The 22,456-nt window shown below is 46.2% G+C and overlaps 1 protein-coding gene across 1 annotated transcript in view; it reads left to right on the top strand.

Moving 5' to 3' along the window:
• The window catches only part of LOC147660887 (proton channel OTOP2-like), a 32,625-nt gene extending 10,823 nt beyond the window's left edge, over positions 1 to 21,802 (top strand). Inside the window, exon 4 of the mRNA XM_086951445.1 lies at positions 21,367 to 21,802. Coding sequence (XP_086807571.1) covers positions 21,367 to 21,540 — 174 coding nt within the window. The 3' untranslated portion in view covers positions 21,541 to 21,802. The remainder of the gene's footprint in view (positions 1 to 21,366) is intronic.
• Positions 21,803 to 22,456: the final 654 nt, after the last annotated feature.

The following is a 22,456-nucleotide window of genomic DNA, read 5'->3' as shown; positions in this document are numbered from 1 at the left end:
TCTCCAGGGTGAGACCAGGCATCCCCGGCGGTCTGGTGGGGCCGTTAGTGAAGATGAGGCAAGCTAATGCCCAGAGTTGCCGAGTGTGATCGCTGATCAGAGTGGGCACCGAGGCGAGAGAATTATCGAGTCCGCTGACCCTGGTCCAGAAACCTGCCGCGCCGGGAATCGAACCCTGGTCCCGGGCCGTCCTCTGTTCTCGGGTCCTTATTGTTTTTTGAGCTTAGCTTGCCACTTCTAAATCCAGTGCACTTGGGGCCAGGTTATGAGCACTGTTCAGGTACCAAGTTAATGTTCCACTTGTGATCGGGTAACTTTGCACCAGTATGTGCTGACCAACCAGTGTAAAAAAGTTGCTGCATGTGGAATTGGGTGCAAGTCGTTAACTTCAAATGTTGACACAAAATTGCAGACTCACTTGTGATGAATTGCTGTTATCAGTGTTACGCATATTATATAGTCCCTGGTTTAGAGAGCCAGGGCATCACGGCCGGCTTTAGTACTGGTGGCGCCCTGTGCGACAATGTTTGTTGCCCCCCCCCCCCCCCCCCCCATGACCAGCTCGCCACGGATTCCCTCACTACCACCATTTGACAATGCCCCCACGTCTCCATAACCACTGTTTCTTAGATGCTTTTAGTTTTATAGCGCAACTCATGCCAGGTCAAGGTGTCAGAACACTTTACATCACACATACATTACAAGGAGACAATCAGGTGTTTAAATCAGTGTATAGGAAATGTTACATAAGGCACAGGCCTACAAGGTGTAGGGGTCACATGATAGCCATACTGGTAGGCAGTATAGTTTAAGAGTCCTTGTTCTGGAAAAATGTCTTGTAATTACAGAGAAATGCATACTTTGGTGTTATAAGCTGCAAAATCCATCCTGAAAAATGTGGATCCAAGTAGATTCGAAGGATTTCAGAACATACCAGGGTGATTCTCTAAAGACCTGGATTAAATTGTGCTCCAGAACCGTGTGCCTATATTAGGAGCACGGTACCCAGTTCAACAAGCATTGGAAATGCAATAGGTCTCGCAGTAGGAAAGTTTGAGCTATAGGTGTTAATTATTTTTTTGTTTTTTATGTATGTGTTGTTTTTTCTAAATAGCTAAATTAATAGCTTTCTTCTTTACAATGCGAATAGTTATAATTTTTCTAAATGTGACACCTCTAGCATTTGTAAAGCAACATGTTTTGTATTAACGGGACTTATATGTGACTTATATGTATTGATATAAAAAAAATCAATGGCTTTAAAAAACAATAATTAATACGTAAATAAAATGGATTTTATTTTATATTGCCAATAGCTTAAAGTGTATTAAATATATTTAGTGAAGATGCTGTGGTTGCGCTGAGTGAGGGTGAGGGGTTGAGGGTGAGGGTGGGTGAGGGTGAGTGAGGGGTTGAGGGTGAGTGAGGGTGAGTGAGGGTGAGTGAGGGTGAGTGAGGGTGAGTGAGGGTGAGTGAGGGTGAGGGTGAGGGGTTGAGGGTGAGTGAGGGTTTGAGGGTGAGTGAGGGTGAGGGGTTGAGGGTGAGTGAGGGTGAGTGAGGGTGAGGGGTTGAGGGTGAGTGAGGGTTAGTGAGGGTGAGGTGTTGAGGGTGAGTGAGGGTGAGGGTGAGGCGTTGAGGGTGAGTGAGAGTGAGTGAGAGTGAGTGAGGGTGAGTGAGAGTGAGGGTGAGGGAGGGTGAGGGGTTGAGGGTGAGTGAGGGTGAGGGGTTGAGGGTGGGTGAGGATGAGTGAGGGTGAGGGTGGGTGAGGGGTTGAGGGTGAGTGAGGGTGAGGGGTTGAGGGTGAGTGAGGGTGAGGGTGGGTGAGGGTGAGTGAGGGTGATGTGTTGAGGGTGAGGGGTTGAGGGTGAGTGAGGGTGAGGGGTTGAGGGTGAGTGAGGGTGAGGGGGTGAGTGAGGGTGAGGGGTTGAGGGTGGGTGAGGGTGAGTGAGGGTGAGGGGTTGAGGGTGGGTGAGGGTGAGTGAGGATGAGTGAGGGTGAGGATGAGTGAGGGTGAGGGTGAGTGAGGGTGAGTGAGGGTGAGGGGTTGAGGTTGAGGGGTTGAGGGTGAGTGAGGGTGAGGGGTTGAGGGTGAGTGAGGGTGAGGGTGAGTGAGGGTGAGGGGTTGAGGTTGAGGGTGAGGGGTTGAGGGTGAGGGTGGGTGAGGGGTTGAGGGTGAGTGAGGGTGAGGGTTGAGGGTGAGTGAGGGTGAGGGTGAGTGAGGGTGAGGGTGAGTGAGGGTGAGGCTGAGGGGTTGAGGGTGAGTGAGGGTGAGTGAGAGTGAGGGTGAGGCTGAGGGGTTGAGGGTGAGTGAGGGTGAGTGAGGGGTTGAGGGTGAGGGGTTGAGGGTGAGTGAGGGTGAGGGGTTGAGGGTGAGTGAGGGTGAGGGGTTGAGGGTGAGTGAGGGTGAGGGGTTGAGGGTGAGTGAGGGTGAGGGTTGAGGGTGAGTGAGTGAGGGTGAGGGGTTGAGGGTGAGTGAGGGTGAGGGGTTGAGGGTGAGTGAGGGTGAGGGGTTGAGGGTGAGTGAGGGTGAGTGAGGGTGAGTGAGGGTGAGGGGTTGAGAGTGAGGGGTTGAGGGTGAGTGAGGGTGAGGGTGAGTGAGGGTGAGGGTGAGGGGTTGAGGTTGAGTGCGGGTGAGGGGTTGAGGGTGAGTGAGGGTGAGTGAGGGTGAGGGGTTGAGGGTGAGTGAGGGTGAGAGAGTGAGGGTGAGTGAGGGTGAGAGAGTGAGGGTGAGGCTGAGGGGTTGAGGGTGAGTGAGGGGTTGAGGGTGAGGGGTTGAGGGTGAGTGAGGGTGAGGGGTTGAGGGTGAGTGGGGGTGAGGGGTTGAGGGTGAGTGAGGGTGAGGGGTTGAGGGTGAGTGAGGGTGAGTGAGGGTGAGGGGTTGAGGGTGAGTGAGGGTGAGGGGTTGAGGGTGAGTGAGGGTGAGTGAGGGTGAGGGTTGAGGGTGAGGGTGAGTGAGGGTGAGTGAGAGTGAGGGTGAGGCTGAGGGGTTGAGGGTGAGTGAGGGTGAGTGAGAGTGAGGGTGAGGCTGAGGGGTTGAGGGTGAGTGAGGGTGAGTGAGGGTGAGTGAGGGGTTGAGGGTGAGGGGTTGAGGGTGAGTGAGGGTGAGTGAGGGTGAGGGTGAGGGGTTGAGGGAGACTAGAGCAAAAAAGCGGGGTGGGGCTACAGGCAGCATAGTTAAGGACTACAGCGCCTGGCAAGCCGTTCGTATCTGTGACGTGGTTACGTCATCCAGACTGTAACTGCGTAGTCAATAAGAGACGGCAATGGGAAGGAAACTAACTGAATGTCCGTCACTCGAAAAAAACGGATACGCTACTGTAGTATGGCGGAAGAAGCTGAACATAATGGCCATATTGAAATGTTTACGTGTTTCGCTATTTTAAAAAAGCGATACACTCAGAAATAAGTTAAACAAAGCAAGGTAATTTTTGTCTAATACATTAAATGTAGATTTATTTTTGGTATTTAAAAAAAAAAAGATGATTCTGTACATACAAGATTAGAAAAAGAACAAATACATACTTTGAACGAACAGAGTATTGAGGGACGAAGCAAAACCGTACTGCTTTTAAGAAAATGAAAACAACGAAATCCCAAATTGCAAATACATACTTTGAACGAACAGAGTATTGAGGGACGAAGCAAAACCGTACTGCTTTTAAGAAAATGAAAACAACGAAATCCCAAATTGTTTCACTGTTGTCAAGGCGTTTGAAAATGGAAGTTAGAAGGACCCTGGGTAATTATCCGCAGTATCAAAACTAAAAGTTAAGGCAGCAGAGGCTGTTGCTGGAGACGGGTCTAGATCGAAAGCAAAACAAGACGAAGAGAGCGAGAGTGAGCTGGCCCTGGAAATGCCTCCCCTCCCTGCTGTTTGTTTCAACAGAAAGAGGAGAGGAAGCAGCGCTGCTTGCCAGCACAGCCGCCCATAGGCAACAAGACGGAGGGAAGAGAGGGGAGGGGGGAGGAGAAATGCGACACGGCAGGAAGGGGAGGGGGCGGAGCGGGTAAAATAAACAAGACGGAGGGAAGAGAGGGGAGGGGGGAGGAGAAATGCGACACGGCGGGAAGGGGAGGGGGCGGAGCGGGTAAAATAAACAAGACGGAGGGAAGAGAGGGGAGGGGGAGGAGAAATGCGACACGGCGGGAAGGGGAGGGGGCGGAGCGGGTAAAACAAGACGGACGTGCACGCGCTTTTAAGCTCAATGCGCATGCGCATTGAGCTTAAAAGTCACGGGCACTGCAAGGAATCGCCACGATTCCTTGCAAGTTGGGGAAAGAGTGGATAAGTCCCAATAGTCTCGCTTGCTCGATGCGCATGCGCATCGACAGGCGAGACCTAAAAATGGTAGGGTGATTGCAACCTAGCTGCTTCGAAGGTTTTTGAATACCTGAGTAATCTAAAAAAAAAGTGAGCATAACATGGGAACTGCCAGCCAGGAGGCCATGAAACGCATGATCATAAATCCCATTATCAGAAACTTTCATGGCAGCTTGTTTTCACGAAATAACGTACACTGGCCTTTAAAGGTTACGGGGAGAGGGAAAACTGTTTGTTCCGAAATCTCTGCAGAATTAACATTCTATACTTAAAGCCACAACAGCCCGAACACAATGGTGCCATCAGCGGTGAACAAAGATTGCCCAAACCGGGCTATAACCTGCCAAGGAGGCCATTGGGGATCAGGCTACGTTAAGGACCTAGTATGTAAATGAAGCTAAACTCTAGGAATGATCACACTGTGTGTTTCTAACCAATAGGAAAACGCTGCTCACCCAGGATCTTCGCCTGTGACAGATCAGCTAATCTCTCTGCCCCAACAACTGCTGACGACAATGCCATTAGAGACCAGTGGGGTTGCGGGATATGGGGAAACTTTGAACCTGCCCCAGATGGGCAACAGGGTCCACCCAAGTGCTTTTGGCCACTGCTCCACCACCCATCATCAATAACACTTCCGGACTATGCGCTGGTGTAAAAGTGGCCGCAGTTTATTAACATTTCATCATAAATCCACATGATCGGTCATACTCATTACAACAATACTCAATCATATGCTCACATTTACGAAATGGCATCGTCCATATTCAATTTATCCATATGCAAATCATTTATCCCCAGTCTTAAGCTGGTGGGTCATCACCAGTGGTCAAAGTGGGGAAAAAAAGTAGGGGAACTGTGGGTGGAGCATCAGGGGGCAGGAATATTATGAGGATTGGGTCAGTGGGCGGAGACAGAGGTGTGGCTAGAAAGAGCAAAACATCCCAATTTTTACTATGTTTGGCATTTCACTGATGAGTTACAGCTTATAACATTATTCAATGCAACCAATAGATACACGTTTATCCAAGTGCACTGGTGCCATTTTGTCAGCGTAGTGCCAACGCAAGCACGGTGCATGCCTCCGATTGCATGCAGGATTGTTTTTTGCAGGAAGGGGCACCTTCCTGCACAAAAACAATCCAGAGAGGCTGTTTCCTCTTTCTGTGTGTGCTGCACATATAGATACAGGAAAAACAGGGTGAACAGTATAAAGATATTTCTCCTTGTTATGCCTCCCTTGGGGAGGCGTAAGATTTTGATGCAGTCCCAGGTTTAACATTCATTGCATTAAAAAAACGGGAGAGTTGAGTGGGAACACCCACTGCAACGCCTCCCTTTTGCATAGTAAGGCAAAGCAGCAATTTGCGCTGAGTTGCATTACTCCATAATTCAAACCCGTACTTTGCGTGGCTTCATAAATATGACTCGCAGATTTGTGTTGTGCATTTACCACTTTCCCTGGTGCAAGCATGATGCAAGACCCTCATAAATATGCCCCTCAGTTTGGTGTGTACAAATCCCTCATTGCCGATCCCTGGTGAGTTGCACTACTACTGCTGGAACAAGGCCAATGAGGCACTAATGGGTGAGGCAGACTGGCCTCAAGGGTCCTGTAACCTCAGTGACATAGTCTCTGCTGATCTAAGGTGTGCTGCTTTGTAGCCTAACCTGCAAGACTGGAGGTGAACTTCAGTATGGATTGTGGTGGACAGACCTTCAAGGTTAACCCACACTTGCCACCGCTAGGGTCCACCTGCTGATGCTAAGAGACCAGGGCTGCTGTGGTCTAGCGGGGGAATGTTCTCCCTCAGGAGAGTGGTCTGGTGGACAGTTCATGAAGCCTGATTCCCAAGTTCCAGATTTGGTAGCTCTGGCCATAGTGGCACATTCTTTCCCCCCTGAGCACCTTTCTACCCCACTGAGAGACACTTGCACTGCCTTCAGGTGCAACCCGATTGTGCCCCTTTATAAACACCTTAATGTGTCTCAATTCAAATTATGCACTGCTTGAAAAAAAGTAACCTCATCCAGGAAAAAGCAAACACTCATGGGCAATGCAAGATTATGTAAAGCATGCAAAATATAAGAAGGAACAACATGGTTACCTTAGCTTTTACACTCTTTGTTTGGAAATCAATGAGTGTTTTTTGCCTCGAAAGTTGAGGACATGAAAACAGTGCTCCTCGTGGACACAGGTGTGCCTTTGGTGTACTCGTGGACAGCAAGGAAGGGGATAAGCAGGGCTCAGAAGATTAAGGAATTCTTCAAGAAAATCTAATCTGACTCACAGAACCTCACAAGGGCTCCTCCACAATCATGTTAGCCAGCTAGCTGCTCAAACATCAACATTATATATTTAAGTGTCCTGCTAACGATACCTTTTGAACTGTCTGGCTTGCTAACTCTCCTACCCACAAAAAACTTGAAAGAGCTCTTGAGAGTTATAGGCAAAATTATATTTTCATTCGGGAAGTGAAGGATACATCCAACTTAATTTTTGTGGTGACACAATAGTACATTAGTTATGCTGTAAAGCGTCACTAAAAGAAATCACAAACTTAAGAGGTCCCAAAGGCAAGACCTATTGACTTCGCCAATGCTTGTTTAGATATCTAATTTGTTAAATGGGGCACTTTTAATTTGGTGCCAGACAGGGCCGAACTAGGAACCCAAAGCAGCCCTGGCAAATTTGTGTCCATCCCCTGCACTGTGTGATGTAGCGAATACAGCGAGCAAGCCTGACACTGCAAAGGGGATACGGGGAGAGGGTGTTCTCTTCCCAAGAAAATTTCAGGAAAATTTATATAAATGGTGCATTATACAACACATTGTATTATATATTCCATTGTATTAGCTTTTAGAGCGCAGTAAATGATGACCTTACGGTGCACCAGGATACGACAATCTTCTTGGGGACCTTCAAGGATTCCCTCACTATCACCCTCCAACACTGCCCCTCTCTCTCCATAGCCCCTCTCTCACATGTATTAAAATTGTTTTATAGTGCCTCTCATACCAGTGAGGGACTTGGAGCACTTTACATCATGCCACATATAGAGACAATGAATCATACGTGTGTAAATCAATGTTTAGAAAATGTTTACAAGACAAAAGGGGCTACTAAGTGTTAGAATTCACATGCCATCAATTCTGGTTGGCATTTTTTAAGATCTAGAGAAGGACATCCCGAGGATTCAAAACGTAAAACGGTGGTTGGATTTTCTAATAAGAATGTGTTTTAACCCAAACAAACCAATTTTAGCAGTATTAGGATAATGAATGACTGGAGAAAAAACATAACTTACAAAACTGCACCATGCAGTTTGCATTCAGGTCTTTGATGGAGGTCAAAGCTCAAGGTGCTTGATTTATTACGATTGTAAGTTATGCACTGCAAGTAACTAAAGGATCTCTGTATTAAAAGTAGTAACCCACTGAGCTATTCCTATTAAATATAGTTCTGTGATCTGTATGGTACAGGTTCTTTGCAGCAGGCATCTTAACCTGCTACAATGGATGAGTCAAAACTGATAATAGACAATACTCCAATATCTCTCCAACGTGAAGATTAACCACCAGAGATATACGTCTGGACTCTTTTATTGTTGCCTGAAATCTGCTGGGCTTACAAGGAATTCTGCAGTGAATTTTGAGTTTTTGAGAGTGAGTAGTGAGTCATTGTGCTGGACAGCCCTGCAGGTTATGTTACTGGGGGTCGGTTTTGCAGCCTCCACTAACAAAACCAGCCTCCCACCCCTCCAGCCTCCATCTGATGCCCAGTACACCAGCCCGGCCTTGGCGCCTGGGCTTATTTGTTTTCAGAGTCAGACCCTTTATGGGGTCGAAAAGGGGTTCTGGTGTCACATAACAGGATACCTCGGGCTGCTTTTGTGTTACATCCTTAGAAAAGGGTAAACAGTATTTTTAGAAAGACCACATCCCTGAACATAGACAGATGAGCAGTACACGTTTTATGAAATATAATAAGGAAAACAACTGATAAGACATTTAACATTTTCCACAGTTATTTTAAAAAAAGTACCAAGGTTTGGGCACAGTCTGCCACAAATTACACATAAAGTCCTATTCCTTTCCTTGTGGCAGCGTCTGGGTGAGCCCGAAAATAATGGCCAGATGGGGTCAAGGGCGGGGCTGCCAATGTGTCCTGATGTGACCATTGTATTGGTCACAGTGGGGCAGGTATGTGTCCTCCTCACTAAATGAGGCGTAAATCACTGCAGCCGCCGGGCCATCAGAAGTAGCCATTTTTTCGTGCTGATTGATTGCTCCTACAGTGTTGCTGGGCAGGTCCCTGCCCACAGATACTGAGGGGAAGGGGTGGAAGTCCTGGCAACTGCAAAGGCCTTCCTCGATGTACACCACAAGGGGCTAGAGGATCTTGTAATATTGTTTATGTTCGGAGCATTCCTGCCATCCTGGGACGCATTTTTAAAATGAAGAAGTAGGGGAACAGACTTAGTTACATTTAAAAAGTAGGGGCACGCTGTGCCCTTCGGATCCCGCTCACTTCGACCACTGGTCATCACCATACTCATCTTTGACTGCACTCTCCGTCTCAGTTCCAGTTCGTCTCGCGAAAGTGAAGGCCCACTGGGGTTACGCGTTGTGGCTTCTAGACTTCCCTTGCTACCGAGGTGTGGCATTTGCGGCCCTCTCTGGTCATGCCCGGGCTGCAATTGCCGTGTCTGCTCTGTGGCTATCCATCTTCTTGGCTCTTCCATTGCCCCACGGTGTCCCTGCCGAGTGGCATCATAAGGACACCGCTCTGGCACTTCTTCCCATCCAATGGCCTACCGGCCGCCCTACTGTGTTATTCCTGCCAGTTACTGTACTGTCTCCGCTACATGCCCAAATTCCCACGTGTTGAGGCTGCGACACCCGCTTCCAGTAGGTGTTTCGCGGTCAGCAGATGACCATTGCCACCGCTGGCCTCCGCTTTTGGCCTTGCAGGGGGACACGCCCTCTCTTCACATTGGTCAGTTCAATCCACTCTGCTCAATGTCACGAGTGGCCCAACTGGGCGTCGGATATGCACCGGGCAGTGAGTTCCTGGCATCCTTTGAGCACGTTAGCTACGGTCCTCTTATGGTCCGGCTATGCCTTCCTGGCCTCCTCTTCTCGAAATTTACAGTATACCCATCTTGGGGAAAACATGTACAGACAGTAATGTACATTCAGAAGAAGATCCCTATTAAAAATACAGCACACAACCAGGCTCAGTCACATAGTGGGACTGGCTTTATTTCTCATAGTCACATAGTATCCAAGAATCTTCATCAAAATATATACATGACAAACATTTAGGTGTTTCGTTAGACCATGGAAGTGCTTGTTGAGATAACACGCAGGACGACTCAGTGACTTGCATGCTCAATGCTGAAAAATGCTGTGGTTTGAATGTCACATGTTCAGCTGTCAGTAAGGCCGACTCAGCCTTCCATCCTTTCAAGGTCACTAAATTGAGCACCACAACTTGGCTAAGAATGGCATGTTCCTGCGGCACTTCTAAACGACAGAAGGGCAGTAGGAAACATAATATGATAGAGACAAGTTATAAATAGATTGTGTATGTGGTGTGGGATAAATGTATTTTTAACAAATAATTTCATTCCTAGCCCGTTTACCTGCCAACGTTAGCAGACAGCAATCTGCACAATGGTCGAAAGTACAGCATAGAGTAGCATAGGGTTCCAAAGGCCGATGCCTCACCAAAAAATGCAAAGTAGTGATATGTATCTATCCTAAAATGCTGCTGCCAATCAATACCAATGTGCATCTTTTTCTGGAAATGAATATCACTTTTTGTGTAGTGACATATGCTGCAATACTGCTAGTATTGCTAGTATGTTTATTATTTAAAATATTAGGTGTTATCAAATGTGAAAATTAAGTGGAATCAGATATACATATATAAATACACTTTCAACTTTCCATTAGCAGATTTTGTTTAATTTTGAGGTCATACAGGACATATTGAACCAGAATGCGAGGGAACATCAACCGCTTCAATATCGCACATTTTCGATATTTGCACATCATTTAATATCCCAACCACTAATATGTTTTGTGAAAAAAGCATGCAGATGGAACCATACATACAGCAGCCTGCACCTCGTAGTATACAAAATGTGTTCACAGTATTGCACTCTTGATTTCCACGGCAACCGTTAACTCATACAGAAAAGGAAAAAAAATGCCAAAACCAATTAATTCATCCCACAGTTTCAATTTCACTAACATGACCATTTGTCAGAATAAAAAGTCTCATTCTGTTAATAGCCTTTGCTCCTGTTAGGACCCCATTACTAGGAGGTGAGAAATACAGCATAAGCAAGTATTCTCGCACCTGAAATTGACAACACTGCGGTAACCTTATGTAAAAAAGTAAGAGGCTCCTTTATATAAAAATAGTAATTTATTTCAGGTTGGATGGAAAGAAGCACAGCACATCCGTTATGTAGAAAGTACAGGGAGATATAACAATTGGGGCAGAATCTGGAACCAAGGATGTAAGATGCAGGCACGCATCATACATTCCAGGCTCCAGCACAATGAGGTAAAACACAGTAAATAAACAAGCACTGGAAAAGCAAGAATGCAACACATCTTACCCCAACAAAAGAAAAGTCAACACAGATACCTACTAGGTGTTTTCTTGGGTCTAACATCAGATTTAACCCTAGAAGCAACAGACAAATCTTTATGAATAAAACTCTGGAGAGGTACGTTAACTTGCACATGAGGAGAAGTATTGACATGTGCACGATGAGGCGTATTGATCTGCGCTCGTGATGATGATGGAAGAGAGTTAGAAGAAACAGGAGGATTTGAAAAGTTGGAGGAATCAGGACATCTAGCAACCCTACGTACATTCCAAACTCTCCCATCTTGTGTGGCAACACAGTTTTTGAACACTTTGACCACTTTAATAGGAGGAAAGAATTTGGAAAAACCTTTAACCAAAAATCCAGGTTTCTTTACTCTCACCCACTCACCAACAACGAAATCATGAAGTTTAACATTCATTTTTGAATCAAATGCATCTTTCATACACTGTTGTTTATTTTCAACACGTTTGGCAACACTTTCAATATCAATCTTAGAATCATTCCTGTTAAGTTTTCTAACCCACCAGGGGCAAATGACAGAAGAGGGTTCCCTACCCTTCAAGAGTTTGAAAGGACTCACACCAGTGACAGAGTGAGGCGTGATGCGGTAGACCCAAAGTCTTTTCCTGACCACCTCCAACCAAGAATCGTCAGAAGAACTAATCCCAGAAATACAATCCTTGAGGACACGATTAAAACGTTCCACCTGACCATTCTCCCTAGACTCGTATAAAGAAACGGTATGATGTTTAATTCCACAGCCGTCAAGAAACTGTTCTACTTCAGAGGAAATCAGCTGTGTATCGTTATCAGTGACAAAGGTCTCAGGAAAACCTTCCCTAGCAAACGTCTCTTTCAAAAACAATAAAACAGCCTGAGAAGAAACATTATTTACAAATTTAACTTCAGGCCATTTCGAATGGTAATCTACCAAAACAAAAGCAAAACGGGCATTTGAAGGCAAATGTTTGAAAGGGCCTGAGATGTCAAAAGCCACTTTTTGCCACGGAAACTTAGGCCAAGCTACAGGTTTAAGAGGAGCAGAAGACAAATGAAGCATTTTGTCGCTGCTTATGCACTGAGAACATTCCCTTACCATTCTATCAACCATTTTGTCAATACCAGGCCACCAGAAGTTTTCTCTAACCAGACGCTTCATAGATGACATACCAATGTGACCTACAGTGTAAAAAAGTAAGAGGCTCCTTTATATAAAAATAGTAATTTATTTCAGGTTGGATGGAAAGAAGCACAGCACATCCGTTATGTAGAAAGTACAGGGAGATATAACAGTTGGGGCAGAATCTGGAACCAAGGATTAAGATGCAGGCACGCATCATACATTCCAGGCTCCAGCACAATGAGGTAAAACACAGTAAATAAACAAGCACTGGAAAAGCAAGAATGCAACACCTTAGTAACTGTGTAAATTGAGAATATTGTGGTATTCCCACTTTGCCCCTGTGGATCATCAGGAAAATTGGGAATCTGAAATACTTCTTAAATTTCTGTGGTAATTCTGCAATTTTAGCATTTTCCTGACCGATACATTTCTCTTTGCACTTAGCTGCTAAAACGTCGAGGTGTGGATTTCCGCATCTGACTCCGTCAAAAGGTGGGAATACAATTCACTCGTGATGGGGCTCCAATCCGTGGGAAAGATTAAATACACTAAATATAAGGATACTCAGAAATTGTGTATTTCCTTATCTGTGTTGGGACGGAAAAGTCCCTCGCATGGTGATGGACGTGTACCGCTGCCCTGAGTACCCCAGCTGCAATGATGTCTGGATCCCTCGTAATGATTTTTGTTATCATGGGTGAACACGGATCATGTGTGTGTGTCCTGAAATCGCCCTGTCTCACGGATTGTGGTGTTGCTGGACCAGGAGGGGCTTTCAACGCGCTACCCTAATAGTAGTGAAAGGCTACTGCCTTTGCCAGGATTTAAGCAGCACAAACGGGGTGGTGGCAGCATACCATGTAGTGATCAGTGGAAGTGAACAGGCCTTTTTACTGGTGTCACTGGAGAGCGACCTACTGGCTTACTGAAAGTAAAGTTCCCCTGCTATGTGCTGAACTCACCCTTGGCCTACATCAAGTTAGTATGTAGTGCTGTGCAGCGCTTGTGTGTTGTATGCAAGGGATGTGTGGTTTTGTGAGCCTGTGTATGGTACAATACATGGAAGATTCTGGGTTTCATTTTAGGGGACCCAGAGCTGACTCGAGGCGCATGAGATGCTAGAGGAAGCCCCCACGATAGATTTGTGGATTGTTGAATTCCTGTGAGCTGGTTTGGACACTGACTGGAGGAAGAAGAGCCAAGCTGTTTAGTACACTTCTATGGGTGCTCTTTGATTCAATTCAATTCAATTCAATTCAATAATTTATATAGCGCGCTACATACCCAGAGGGTCTCAAGGCGCTTGAAGAAGGGGGGATTACATGTCGAATATCCAGGTTTTAAGTTGCTTTCTGAATGCTAGGTGGTTTTGAGTGAGGCGAAGGTGAATGGGAAGTGAGTTCCAGGTTTTGGCCGCTAGGTAGGAGAAGGATCTTCCTCCCATGGTGGTTTTGTTGATGCGAGGCACGGTAGCCAGGGCTTGGTTGGAAGAGCGTAACTGGCGGGAGGGGGTGTAGAAGGAAAGTCGTGTGTTGAGGCATTCGGGTCCAAGTTCGTAGAGTGCTTTGTGTGCGTGGGTTAGGAGGCGGAATGTTATCCTCTTATTGACGGGGAGCCAGTGGAGGTCTTTCAGGTGACCAGAAATGTGGTCTTTACGCGGGATGTCTAGTATGAGTCTAGCTGATGCGTTCTGGATGCGTTGGAGTTTTTTCTGAAGTTTTGCGGTGGTACCGGCGTATAGGGTGTTTCCGTAGTCCAGGCGGCTTGTAACCAGTGCGTGGGTGACTGTTTTTCTAGTTTCGGTGGGGATCCAGCGAAATGTCTTTTTGAGCATGCGAAGAATGTTGAAGCAAGATGATGAGACGGCGTTGACTTGTCTGGTCATCGAGAGTGATGAGTCCAGGATGACGCCCAGGTTCCGTGCGTGGTCTGTCGGGATGGGTGCTTTTCCAAGGGCCTCTGGCCACCAAGAGTCGTCCCAGGCGGAGGGGGAGGTGCCTAAGATAAGGACTTCTGTTTTGTCTGAATTCAGTTTCAGACGGCTGCGCTTCATCCACTCGGCAACTTCTTTCATTCCTTCATGTAGGTTGGTTTTGGCGGTGTCAGGGTCGTTGGTGAGTGAGAGGATCAGTTGAGTGTCATCGGCGTAGGAGATGATGTTGAGGTTGTGTTGGCGTGCGATGGTCGCGAGGGGGCTCATGTATACGTTGAAAAGGGTGGGGCTGAGTGAAGATCCTTGTGGCACGCCGCAAATGACTTCAGTGGCCTCTGACGTGAATGGTGGGAGGCGGACTCTCTGAGTTCTTCCGGTAAGGAACGAGGTGATCCATTCCAGTGCTTTTCCTTGGATTCCGATGTTTCTGAGGCGTTGTAACAGGGTGCTATGACAGACTGTGTCGAAGGCTGCGGAGAGGTCGAGGAGGATGAGGGCTACTGTGTCTCCATTGTCCAGTAGAGTTCGAATGTCGTCTGTTGCTGCGATGAGTGCGGTCTCAGTGCTGTGTTTGGCTCGGAAGCCGGACTGTGAAGAGTCGAGGGATTTGTTGGTTTCGAGGAAGGCGGCGAGCTGGTTGTTGATAGCTTTCTCGATGACTTTGGCCGGGAAAGGAAGGAGCGAGATGGGGCAGTAGTTTTTGAGTTCGGTGGGGTCAGCTGTAGGTTTTTTCAGAAGGGTGCTGAGTTCGGCGTGTTTCCAGCTTTCCGGGAAGGTGGCGGAGTTGAGGGAGCAGTTCATGACGTCTCGGAGGTGTGGTGCTATGATGGAGTCTGCTTTGTTGAAGATGTGGTGAGGGCAAGGGTCTGTTGGGGATCCTGAGTGGATGGAGTTCATCAGGCGAATGGTGTCCTCAGTGGAGATAGGGTTCCAATTATTAAGGATGTTCAAGGGGGGTGAAGGTACGGCAGAAGGTTGGGTGGGTTGGTCTCTGGGTTGGTTATCGAAGCTGTTGTGGATGTCTGCGATTTTGTCGTGGAAAAACAAAGCTACGGAGTCGCAAAGTGTTTGAGAGGGAGTGATGTCGTTGGAGTTGGCAGTAGGGTTGGTAAACTCTTTGACGATGTTGAATAATTCCTTGCTGTTGTGGGCGTTGTTGTCTAGTCGGTCTTTGAATGCGGCTTTCTTGGCAGTCCGGATCAGTTGGTGGTGTATGCGGGTGGCGTTTTTGAAGGCGTCCCTGGTGCTGGTGTTTGGGTCTTTTTTCCAGGCCTTCTCAAGTGAGCGACAGAGTTTCTTGGATTTCTTAAGATCATCGTTGAACCAGGGGGCGTTTTTGCTGCCTAGTTTGATTTGACGTTTTTTCAGAGGTGCTAGGTTGTCGGCGCTGTTTGTTAGCCATTGAGTGAGGTTGATGGCTGCTTGGTTGGGGTTCGTAGAGTGGGCGGGGGGTTTTGAAGAAGCGAAGAGGAGATCTGGTCAATGGTGATTTTGTTCCAGTTTCTTCGCAGAGTAGGTTGAGGATGGTTGTGGGTTGTGGCCTTTTTGTAGACAAAGTGAACGCAGCTGTGGTCCGTCCAATGAAGAACTGTGGTGTGACTGAAGGAGATATGTTTGCTGGAGGTGAAGATAGGGTCGAGTGTGTGACCTGCGTGGTGAGTGGGGGTATTAACAAGTTGTTTGAGTCCGAGGTTGGCGAGATTGTCCAGAAGGGTGGTGGCGTTGCTGTCGTTGCTCTTTTCCAGGTGGAAATTGAGGTCTCCCAATAGAATGTAGTCCTCGGAGGGGAGGGCGTGTGGGGTGATAAAGTCAGTGATGTCTTCACTGAATTGTGAACGGGGTCCTGGTGGCCTGTAGAGGAGGGTGCCTCTGAGTGTGGTCTTGGGGTCGGTGTGGATCTGGAAGTGAAGGTGTTCGGCTTTAGCAAGGTTGACGTCTGAGCTGGTTGAGATGCGGATGGAATTCTTATGGACGATGGCGATGCCTCCTCCTGTTTGCTGGGTGCGGTCCTTACGGATGATCTTGTAGCCTTCCGGGATGGCAATGGTGATGTCTGGGGCTGAGGAGGCGTTCATCCATGTTTCTGTTAGGAAGGCGACGTCCGGAGAGATGGTTTCTAGTAGATTCCAAAGGTCGATGGCGTGTCTGTGGACCGAGCGGGTGTTGAGCAGGATGCATTTTAGGTGGTTGGGGTCAGATCTCTGTTTGGTGTTAGTGGAAGAGGAGTTGGTCTTGGTGCTGTCATACGTGCAGGAGTTGCATGTGAAGGGTCCATGGGTGTGTCCAGGAGCGGCTTGGGTGCAGTTGGGGAGTCGACCGGGGTTTAGGGCTGAGAGGGTAGAGGCGTCGTATGTAATACGGGTGGGGTGGGTGGGACGGGGGCCAGGGGGTCTGGCGCTGGGCGCGGTCCAGGCGCGGACGGGCGTAGACGGGCTTACCTTTGGCGCACCTTCGGCGCAAATGGAGCGTGACCGCTGCGCGTGGACGCTGCGTGCAATAGCATGTGACAAAAATGGATAGTGGAAGGGGAGGGACGAGGGAGGATCAGCTGGGAGGCGGGTGCGTGGTGTAGGGGGCGGGCTCCGGGCACAACAACAACAACTGTAGTAATGGCGGCTAAGAGGGAAGTGCAAATCGGGTTGGGGAGACAGACTTATTTATTTATATATTGTGGTGGGTAGCGGGGTGCAGAAGCAATGGTGTGCCCACAGTAACAAGCAGACAAATGAAGCGCAAATGCAATCTAAACACAGGTCCTCTAAATTAGTGAATCAATGCAGGCACTGTCGAGCAGATACACCGGGCGCGTGAAAATAATGAATTAATCAGCTATGTTCGAGCGCTAAAGAGGTCAGCACACAAGAATGAGTCACCACTACTGCAGATACACCGGGCGTGTGAAAATAATTAATTAATCAGCTGTGTTCGAGCGCTAAAGAGGTCAGCACACAAGAATAAGTCACCACTACTGCAGATACACCGGGCGCGTGAAAATAATTAAATAATCAGCTATGTTCGAGCGCTAAAGAGGTTAGCAGAGCAGCGCTAACGATACCCAGCCAGCGTGGTCAGGAGAGAGCAGGGCAGAAGGGAGCGACCGTTTCCAACAGAGTCAGGACGGTCACAGCGCCTCGATGTCCAGGGAGAAGCCTTGCCTCTTAGTGGGAGGGAGGATCAGCTGGGAGGCGGGTGCGTGGTGTAGGGGGCGGGCTCCGGGCACAACAACAACAACTGTAGTAATGGCGGCTAAGAGGGAAGTGCAAATCGGGTTGGGGAGACCGACTTATTTATTTATATATTGTGGTGGGTAGCGGGGCGCAGAAGCAATGGTGTGCCCACAGTAACAAGCAGACAAATGAAGCGCAAATGCAATCTAAACACAGGTCCTCTAAATTAGTGAATCATTGCAGGCACTGTCGAGCAGATACACCGGACGCGTGAAAATAATTAATTAATCAGCTATGTTCGAGCACTAAAGAGGTCAGCACACAAGAATGAGTCACCACTACTGCAGATACACCGGGCGCGTGAAAATAATTAATTATTCAGCTGTGTTCGAGCGCTAAAGAGGTCAGCACACAAGAATGAGTCACCACTACTGCAGATACACCGGGCGCGTGAAAATAATTAATTAATCAGCTATGTTCGAGCGCTAAAGAGGTTAGCAGAGCAGCGCTAACGATACCCAGCCAGCGTGGTCAGGAGAGAGCAGGGCAGAAGGGAGCGACCGTTTCCAACAGAGTCAGGACGGTCACTGGAAAGGGGCCTGGGCACATCACAGGAAGTAGATGGGGCTGATAAGCGAATCAGAAGGAGTAGGGCTTCGGGCCCTGGGGTAACCTTTTGTTACACATATCACTGTGGCTGACATCCAGGTGTGAACCTTTAGTCACTCCCATGGCCTGTGTTGGGGTCTATCAGATTTGGATTTGCTCCTGCTGTGACAGACTGCTTTCTAGAGGAAGAGCGGGGTAGAGGAGTGGGCACTTCAAAAGGAAGCAGGCCACACATACTTAAAAGACTCAGACCCTAAATCACTTTTGGTGTCTGGAAACCAACTATAAGAAGGGGTGCTCGAGACCACCAAAATTGCCACTGTCAATCAGCCAGTCAGGCTGTGCGAGCAGGAGAAGCTCTGCAAGGCATCTGCTGTGACCAGGGCTGGAGGCCAAGGCCAGGACCACCTGCCCCTGGAGCCTGGAGCACCAGTGCCTGCCTGCCAAGGCCAGTGTGCCCTGTGAGGAAGGGGAAGAGGGTTGGTGGGAGTGAGATCCAGTGGGGTATCCTGGCGAATGGAACCCTGTAGCAAGGACTTGAAGTTACATTTCTGGATTGGCCCATACCACTACAATTCTGAATGTTTATCACCCCGAATGTGTTTTAACCTCATCCATGTTGCCACGAGTTACCGCCGTGCCGGGGCCCAATGTTAATGGGTGTGGTCATGACGGAACGGTTCCGTCATGAGCACGCCCAACCGATGCTCATGACGGAACCGTTCCGTCATTTGCATCGAAAGGGTTAAACTAACACATTCATTAAACTTTGGCCCACACATGACATCAATGCAACCCCAAAAGTGATACTTCCATATCTGAAGCTATCTTTGGATGCAACAAAAAATGGCAAATCGTTTGAGAATTCATTTAAAGACAAATGATAATAGAAGAGGGTGGATCTAAATTGATAGGCACTCTATCTTTTACAAAGTATTTAGCACATCCCCAACATTCAGTAGAGTATGTGTGTCAAGCCAAATATTATTAGATGGTCCTCTGAGATCTACACGCATTCCTATTATTTAAGTGGGTTCACAGACTGTTATAAAGAGAAGGAAAACATCATGAGGCTTCAGTAGGTACAAATATGCTGCAATTCTACAAATCCTCCCTTGGTATTTCCTTATCAGATGCAAATTGCAGATACAGTTAACTTTTTGACCGTGTGTACACAAGGTCTGGCAGTGATAGTTAAAACGTTTTTTTCATTAACTATCTTTTAACCAAAACAGTTCCTGTGCATTTTCCTTTTCAGTCCACTGTTTAATTATTACAACTTATACCATTCACCACAGTTTTCATACCATTTTAAAGGCTGCTTGATGAGCCTCTCCAAACATTGACTGTCCGTGATCAAAAGTGTACAGTTCTGTTATCTTTCATCAAACTCAATTGTGACTTTTTCAAACCCCAGGATTGTATGGTCTTGCCTCCTTATACTTCACATGCAGTATCTGACGGAATGAATTTTTTATATCTATTTCAACTGTGTTCGTCTTCCCTGCAATCAATTATGAGATGATAAATATATTAGCATTTTCATTTCCTATTTGTACTTCTTGGTTATCTCATATGGTGCCTTTTTATTTCCATTCATCTTTGAAATATGTGTATTCTCCTGCTTATTATTGTTATTCTATAAGAATTTTCACAGACCTCCTTTAAAAATTTGTTTTAACACTTTACAAAATGTCACTTGTCATCACACCATTGGCACAGTTTCTTTACAACTGGACAGACCTAGAGGTTTCCTCCATGTTTGTAACACCCACATCTATAGTATACGTTTTTTCAACCTTGGTTCTTTGCACCTCCTCTCTTCTTGCCTCAATCTTGTCGAAGTTTCCCACTTCTTCGCCACCTGTTGTGTTTGCCTCCACACTGTATTTTCATCATTTTTTTTACAAGGTGTATATGCAAGATATTTATATCCTTTGAGCTACTGTAATGGTTTTTTGGAAAGTACCTTTCCTTTCAGCCCACAGCTTTTCATGTTTTTGTTAATATTACATGTATTTGTCATTAACTGATCTCTTCAATAATCATGAAGTGTTCTACATCTATGTTTCTTAAAGAAGGTTAGATCTGAAACAGAGGTGCTACACTCACCAGATGGTATTAAGTGGATTTGGCCTGTTGTAAATTGTGAAACATATGCCTGTTGTTTTTATCACCTCTAACAGAAAATCTCTGAAACCTGAGCTAAGTTGAAAAAGCTCACATTATACAATCCATCACCCAAGCCCTCTTAGAACAGATGGCATTAACACTGCACAGTAGATGGTGTATATGTTGAAACTACAACAAAATGCCTAAGCACACATAGGAGAAACTAAAGTTCATGTGATCAACTAGTTGAAGAACACAAAAAGCCTCATTCGGATGGAAGGAAAACAGTCTTGCGGAGATTCAAATTCAAATTCAAAGTTCATTCTGGTAGATTCTTTTTATTCCGTTTCAACAGTGAGGGTTCGTAGAACAAGCCAGCCGACACGTGTTTCGTCGCTTAATGGAGTAATGCTCTTCAGGGCAAAAGGCCGGTGATAATTCCAACCCGGCCGGGCTTCACATAAGGCAGATATGGTAATCAGGAACCAGTATAAGGAAAGTTGAACACAAATCGTAGCTGATACTTAAAATTGTGATCAAAATGGTTTTGTGCCAGATCGCGTAGAAGCACTTTAAATTGAGGGCGATTCTTCTAGGTCGTATCTTTAAAGCACGCACATCCGGGTTCAGATTGTGCACTCTAGAGTAGGTTCGTGGCCGAAGAACAGCCTCTCGACTTCTCACTCAGTACCGGGAAGCAGACCGAGTGAAAAGTCGAAAGGCTTTTGATCACAATTTTAAGTATCAGCTACGATTTGTGTTCAACTTTCCTTTTACTGGTTCCTGATTACCATATCTGCCTTATGTGAAGCCCGGCCAGGTTGGAATTATCACCGGCCTTTTGCCCTGAAGAAGTCGAGGAGCATTACTCCATTTAGCGATGAAACACGTGTCGGCTGGCTTGTTCTACGTACCCTCACTGTTGAAACCTACCTGAATAAACTTTGAATTTGAAAATCAGCAAGACTTTTTTCCTTCCATCCGAATGAGACTTTTTGTGTTCTTCAACTAGTTGTTCACATGAACTTTACTTTCTCCTATGTGTGCTTAAGCATTTTGTTGTTGTTTGCTTAGTGTGGTTTGTTCCACGCCTACTCAAGGGGTTATAGGGCTTATCCCCTTGCCTAGTTAGTACCATGTTGTATCTACATGCTTCTTACATCATACTCAATAGCGTCTAATTGCTGAGCGCCAAACCAACCCCTGAACTAAAAACCCTCCCCAGGTGTATTCATTTTTATATGTTGAAACTGGATGATAAACTATTTTTATATGTTGAAACTGGACGATAAACAATTTAGTAAATAATCATTGAATTTATTTGTTCAGCACATTTGCGATCTCAAGAATAGAAAAGTATTAATGCTCAAATTGAATATTATTCATTGGTTCAGCCTAAATTGTTAAAGACTATTTATGAAGACTTCTGTAAATATATTCATGCCCTCCTTTCTACTCCCTTCTAACAGGTATGGATTCTCTATGCTTATGGAACTCGGCCGCACTTGGTGAGCCAAATCGAGCAGTCCTTTTATGGATTTACACTGTGGGTTATCATTGTAAAGATATCCCTTCCATTGGGGATATTCTATCGCATGCATTCTGTGGCGAGCCTGTTCGAAGTTTACTGCAAAACCTGCTAAAACAGTGTTTTTTATAGTATAAAAGTTGCATGTAAATTTGTGTGGAATAGAGCTTCAGCTACCATAGGAATCTAAAGATCATAGATCGGAAAAAAATTAGTACTGAGCCCTACGGAACGTGGCTCAATTTGAAATTTACTCACTACTGACAGCTTTAATGAATCCACCATATGTGTTTCTCTTCAAGTAGTGTACTCAATTAAATAGTTGATTGATGGGTGCAAAACTGCAAAAAAGCTTCTGAACATCAAGAAAGTCAAGCAACGCATCTCTTCAACTTTATTGAATATTTTTTGAAATAACATCATATTGTCAGAGATGAACACTCCTGGTATGGAACGAACATTATTTCGGATCGTGGCCTCAAAGACTACTTCTGGCTCCTATCTTGAGGAGCACTATGAAAGATGGATATCAAGAGGTCCTTCTGGAAAATTCGGGACAATTTATTTTTACCCATTAATGATAGGGTTACACTTCATATAGATGTTTGCCAACCAGATGAAGTGGTATTCTATCAAATTGTATTCTGTCTGTGTTTTCTATCCAACTGCAATATAATAAAATAAAGCTGTTTACAAGCACACGTTACTTATTATGCACATCCAAGCACTTGGGCCTTAAATTAGGGGACCGGTTAACAAAGCAATTGTTCTGAGGGTAAGAAATGTTCTCCCTTCTGGACAGTCTTACCTTTAGCGTAAATGGGTAACTTTCTTGGGACTGGTAAACAATCCCTGAGGTACTGTTGGAAATCTACAGTTGTTGCTTAATCACATGCACAACATTTCGAATGCACAAATATCACACAAGAGTGCATTTGCACGTTTAACTTATCGTTTCCCTTTGTGAGGAAACAAATTTCCCTGTGGGGAAAACCACCCTTTCACTACACAATCCTTGAAAATAGAGATAT

Source organism: Lissotriton vulgaris, unplaced genomic scaffold, assembly GCF_964263255.1.
Source record: "Lissotriton vulgaris unplaced genomic scaffold, aLisVul1.2 SCAFFOLD_1420, whole genome shotgun sequence".
Classification (NCBI taxonomy): Eukaryota; Metazoa; Chordata; class Amphibia; order Caudata; family Salamandridae; genus Lissotriton; species Lissotriton vulgaris.
Note: the sequence above shows the minus strand (reverse complement) of the source record. Positions and strands in the feature narration are given on the sequence as shown.